The sequence below is a fragment of the Nicotiana tomentosiformis genome, chromosome 1 (genome assembly GCF_000390325.3).
Source record: "Nicotiana tomentosiformis chromosome 1, ASM39032v3, whole genome shotgun sequence".
NCBI lineage: Eukaryota > Viridiplantae > Streptophyta > Magnoliopsida > Solanales > Solanaceae > Nicotiana > Nicotiana tomentosiformis.
In genome coordinates, this window is record NC_090812.1 from 40601901 (window position 1) to 40607788 (window position 5888).

At 36.5% G+C, this 5888-nt stretch overlaps 1 protein-coding gene across 3 annotated transcripts; it reads right to left on the bottom strand.

Moving 5' to 3' along the window:
* Positions 1 to 1058: 1058 nt before the first annotated feature.
* On the bottom strand, positions 1059 to 4275 carry LOC104101448 (uncharacterized). Of its 3 annotated transcripts, none has more exons than XR_011409853.1 (6): positions 3995 to 4255; positions 3785 to 3882; positions 3576 to 3675; positions 2171 to 2395; positions 1840 to 2032; positions 1059 to 1346 (listed from the first exon to the last, which is right to left on the bottom strand). XR_011409853.1 is itself a non-coding variant. In XM_009608889.4 (5 exons), exons 1-5 carry the CDS (start codon positions 4049 to 4051, stop codon positions 1224 to 1226), a joined length of 561 nt encoding a protein of 186 aa, XP_009607184.1. In that variant the 5' UTR covers positions 4052 to 4275; the 3' UTR covers positions 1059 to 1223. The 3 variants fall into 3 exon arrangements, 1 of the variants encoding a protein (XP_009607184.1); XR_001970277.3 differs by having other exon boundaries at positions 2213 to 2395; positions 3995 to 4253; XM_009608889.4 differs by lacking the exon at positions 1840 to 2032 and having other exon boundaries at positions 2213 to 2395; positions 3995 to 4275.
* Between the last annotated feature and the right edge of the window lie 1613 nt (positions 4276 to 5888).

The window sequence follows — 5888 nt, forward strand, 5'->3', positions numbered from 1 at the left end:
TTGCTCGGTAAGTGACTTTAAAGATTAGGGGTGCATATGCCATTTATTTTTCTAGATTTAGCAAATTACTGGTGATATAACTATGACATTTGGTTTATGAAAGAAGGAAAAGCAAAAGTAATTTTTTGCCTTCCAGTGGGAAAAATATCTAACAATTTCTCCGTTCTGTGGTCATTCATTTGCAAAGAGATTGCAAAAACGAGTTTTTATTTAGTAGTTTGCTTGCCTTTTCCCTTTAGTAACACAAAAAACCTGCTCAAAGTGGCTATTTCATTTTTCCACTTCCACTTAACAAAGTGTCAATTTCGTATGACGAATTGTTGGAAAGCTGGTAACACTTGATGGAACTTTTCGAGGCACAGACAAGACTCTTGATTTTTTTTTTTTTGTCTTCAAATCATTTCCATGATCGCATGATCTTAAACTAGATATATTCATCTCAATTCGAAAGTTGTGTTTCATGTCAAGTGCAAGGAAGCAAACTGTAGTATATTGTGACCTTTAGAAGCAGCACAGTGAAAAAAAATTAATGAGCTTTAAAAGCCAAGAATGAGAGATCTTCCAATCTGGTACATACAGATAATTCTCAAATTTACAAAGCACATATCATCAACTGAAATTGAACTAGAAAATCGTTCAGAACACTAAACTCAACAGTAGAACTTATGCACGTAACTCATACTTGATCACACACTATATAGAGGCAGAGATCGGCATGTTACAGAGTTGGAGTAAGCCTAGTCGGCACAAGGAGGCCTCCGCTGGAGATTGTCATAGAATTCCAGTTCCCTTTTAAGTGCTAGGCACAATTGCCCAATAAGATTTAAGAATGTATCTTTAGACTCCTAAAATTGTACTAATTAACAGAAGGCCGTCTTAATTCTCCATAATAAATTCTCAACATCACGAAAGCAGCTCTCTATTCTATTGTTCAACCAAGGCAAAATGAACGTTCAAACTGAGACATTCACATCCACGTACACGTTTGGAAGATGAATGGAGATGACAATATAACTATTCAACCCGTTAACAGGCATAAGAGGAATATGGCAAGAACCTTAGGTGAACCAAGCCAAAGTTGGAGATTTTACTTAAATAAGTTGTTTTACCGCAATGGAAAATTTGGAAGAGACACTAAAGCAACACAAAATACTTTTAACGCATGCCTGGAAAGGATTCTTCTTATATTGCATGTGCATAATATCAAGCATCAAAAAAACATGTTACTCGTCATCCTTGTAAGGGTACTCCTCAGGAACTTGCTTCAGAAGCTTCAGCTGCAACTCAAATGCATCATCCCCTCTAAGCATATCACGAAGCCATGTGACCTCTGTTTTCATTGACACCTGAGCGCAGGGATAACAGAGATAAAGATTGTCATTGCAGCAAATTTTAGTCTAAAGCAGATTCAACAATCTCAAAATTTTAACAGATCCTAGTTATTCATATAAACCCAGGAAGTTTGCACAGAATATTATTCTTTCTCATATCAATGTGTTGACTCCATTGATTGCTTCCTTGGGAAATAGCACCTATAGGCCTTAAGGGGACAATTTGGAGGGTTAGAAATAGAAGAGCGTTTGAGGGAGTTGAAAAATGTATGGATTAAAGAGAAATCTCTTTGTTTCTTAATTTTTTTGACACTTCCGGAGCACCTTTAATATTCCAGTAAGCATAGATGATTGGCTACAATTTATAGAGAATCATGTATAAGCCTAGCGATTCTATTTTTTTTTAATACATCCTGTATGAGGAGCAACTACTTCTCAACTAATACATCTTTTTCTAAAAGAGAGCTATGTTCATGACAGATTATGAAAATAACCACTTTACTCTTACCACATAGCAAAGCAATAGAATGAAATCAAATTTCATGTGGATCCACTGTAGCATGGATACAATACCGACCAGATGGCAATGGCAAAATTTAAGTGATTCGAATGAAACACCAAGACGCTGTAAAATAATGTGAGAAAGAGCAGGTTGAATAGCATGCTAGTTCATTCCATATTTCGTAAAATTAAAAATCTTCCTGCACCAAAGAGGAATAAAATAAGGAAAGAAAAATAAAGACGATCATGCACACAATACTCTCCATTTCAGGAGAGAGGAAAAAAACATTGAGGCTATGCATGTCATGCCCAGGACAGTTCATTACAAGAAATTATACCATTAATTGGATAATCAGTTTGTATCGAGAGACCAAGCTTACCATCTCCAATGCTCCCCTGACGACTCCACTTAAGATGTTACAATAATATAGACCTTGACAGGTATCAGGAAGCTCAACAAAGTCTACCAAGGGGTTGTCCTCCAAAATTAGACTGCACGTTGTTCCCTCAACATCCCAGTTTGTCACTGATGCAGTCACTCCTAGGAACATTTTGAGACCAACCTGTTTACATGAGAAACAAGAAACCATGTTCGGTCAATAAGCACTTTAAGCACTGACATCTACAGGCCCAAAAAGTATAACGTCACTGAAGTACTAAATAAACACTACCAAATTTCTACGCCAAGTACTTTTCAGCTAAGGTTTTCAGTTCATGCACATTGAGGGGGAAGTACAATGCATCTCCTCATTCCACAATATCAACTAGAAGCCTAGGCTCTTAACTTTCTAGCACACCCCAATTATTCCATCTTAAAACAATGAAGAGATGCGAAGCAAGAGGTCCTCCCTTCACAAGCGTGAAGTGAAGCAACTCCGGAGAAGCATGTGCTTCAGACAACAAGGCGCAAAACGATCTAAGCGAGAAGCAGTCGCTTCTTTGACGTTGGCTTTACAAGATGAAGATAGGAGGGAAATAGATAAGAAGGGCCTTTCATCATATAAATACTAGGATTCCTCTCCAGATATGCTTCAAAGCTCTCTTTATTGTCCCCTCTTCTTCTTCTATTTGCTTCTTTCTTATTGTTTTCTTCTTCAAGCTGACTCATTCTTCTTTCAAAGCTAGTCTTCTGCTTTTCTCTTCTACTCTCTCTTGCTGTCAATGACTCTTTTTCTCCTTTTCTTGTTTGTTTTCTATCTCATTTTCTGTTGATTTATAAGCTGAATGCTAGGACAATGATAGAACAGCTCTTGGCAACTAAAAATAACTACTAGTAATGTTACTACAGTTGTTGAATATGAAAGCTGTTCATTGTTGTCTTACACCTAAATTTCACTGTAAAGTAGAGAAAGTTGTCGATATATTCAACTTCAAATGTGATGTGACGTTAATTATCCTTGCGTAACCTAATAGAAATGACTGACGCAATTTTTTTTCTGCAAGAGCATAAATTCAACAGCAAAGCTACATAGATACTATCACTCAGAGAGGCAGATAATTAAGCAGCAGCTGCAAATTTTTGTGAAAAAGAAACACCATCCACTATTTAGTACGTGAAACGTAATAAACAAGGTTAATGATTTGTGAACCACTTGAAAGAATGACTATGAGAAAAACATTAATAGGAGGAATAAACTTAAGGAAACCATAGCTCAAACAGCATAAAATTCACATACACATAAGTCTTTTTTTTAAATGGCAAAATATACAGATATAGATCTTTAGAATGAGAGAGAGAGAGACCTTGGCAATGATTTCAGCAGTCTCCTTGAAATCAACACACCTTGAAACATTAGACTTTGCTAGAAACTCGTCAATCAGCCTAATTCCTATATTATAACCCCTGCAAATTTAGTGAGCCTTCAACTTAATGCATTTGACACTTCTATATATAGAACTACCAAGAAACCTAGATTAAAATAAAATCAATAAAAGGGTAAGAGTAGTATTACATTTGATCAAGTTGTTTGTTGACCTCCTCAACCTCCTCTAGATCAGTCAGCAGTTGGCGCACGATTGCTCCGTATGTTAGAGTGAAAAGCTCTGCGTTCTTTCACACCAAAAAAAAAAAAATAGCATAAGAATTAGTGTGCAGTTTATACTGAAACGAACGGAAATTCAAAATAATAAAAAGCACGATCGTAATTGTGTTTGCTGTATACCACTCGTTCAACATTGGCGAAAATAGCGTCTCCAGATCTGGGTGCCACAGGAGCCATGGGAGTTCCTTTGTTACTGTGATCGGTTAATGTTGTTATCTTAGAGCGAGAATTCTCTCCCTATAGAACTGGGTGCTGGGTGATTTCTTAGTTGAAGAATAAAAGTGAGGTGGGACTATTGGGAGAGTAAATCGTAAGTTTCATTCAGAATTGCGATTTATAAATCGCAATTTAAGAATGCGATTTATCAGTCTGGAATTGCCGATTGTAACTAACATTCTCAAATTCTGATTTATAAATCATATTATCACAATTTATAGTTTCTAAGTCCATTCATCTAATGCAAATGCTTTGCTGCGATTTATGGTCAAATACTAGTAAAAATCAAGGATTTGAAGTTTATTGATTCAGAATTACAAATTTTTTAAGTTACTAGTTTCTAAATTAATAATTTATAATTATTCAATAAATTTTCTTAAGACAAATACATAATTTGGACTAAAGCTACTTGGTTCTGCCGAACCCGTAGGTTCTGTTCTCCCTCTGCCCCAGCCAAATGTTCTCCCTCCGCCCCCAGTCAAATGCAATTATAAGTACGACTTATTTCAACTACGACAAGTCATATGTCATAAACGGGTTTCGTCTATTCTTTCCGTTAAGGTTTATTCTTAAGTCGCATTCTACAAATGTGTTTTTGTTATTTTTTATATTCCCTTAAAACGACACACCGCTAAAATTGTTGAACCATAGATGCACATGTAGGAAGAAAAAATCGACTTGTCAAGTATATAAGCATATATTATTATTATCACACATTTTACCCTTTTCTCATTAGGCAAAGTACAACTATGTAAGCATATAGTACTTTCTTTGTAACTTGCAGAGATATCTCAATGGAATCCAAATAGTAAGGTGCGAGGAGGATCTTTCGATAAAGTTTCTCATGATTCTCGATATGAACGTATTAACTGCAATTGAAGCATGAGTTAGCATGATCACACCCAACTATGCCTCTTAAGAGGTCTATCGGTCATTGCAAATATAATCCGGTTTACAAGTCCGAAGTCGAATCCCACAGAGAATTAACCTACTAATTACAACCAATAGTTTCGCACGAATTCAAGTAATCAACCTTCAGAAATATTAAATGATGATTTGAATGTTTACTAACTAAGATCAAAGTAATTAAAATGCAGTAATTTATAACTAACAAAGCAAATATTGTGGACAAGCTTTGAAAAAGTCTAGGGTTATGATTTCCCCTATTGTTGGAATCCTCCCTGCTACGTTTCTATAAATTCGCTTAAGTATTCTCCACCGATCGTGAGTACTTTGGGTGTTGATGTGATGCCAAAATGTTATACTTTTAGTACATTACTCGCCCTATATTTTGTTGGTCTAATGAGTTATTGTGCAATATTTGAGCTAAATTGTGTCGTTTATGTGTAGGAACATCGGAAGGAATCATCAAATAAAAATTGCACAAAAAGAGGACAAAAATACAAGAAAAGAACACAAAAGCATCAAGTATCCAAACCGTGCTGCAGACCAGGCTTTGCAAGGTCTATAGCCAGGTTGACTGTGCTATAGACCAGGCTTCGCGAGGTCTATAGCTAGATCGACCGCACTATAGACCAGGTTTTGCGAGGTCTATAGCTAGGTTAATCGTGCTATAGACCAAGCTTCGCGAGGTCTATAGCCAGGTTGACCGCACTATAGACCAGGCTTCGTGAGGTTTAGACCCCGCTACAGACCAGGCTTCGCGAGGTCTATAGCATAGTAATTAAAAATCACGGGTTAAAAGATCCAAACCCGAATTTGGACCGGAGGATTGACATAAATACTCCCCAAATGAGTTATTCTAGGGTTGGACACGATTTTGGAGAAGAAAAAGGCA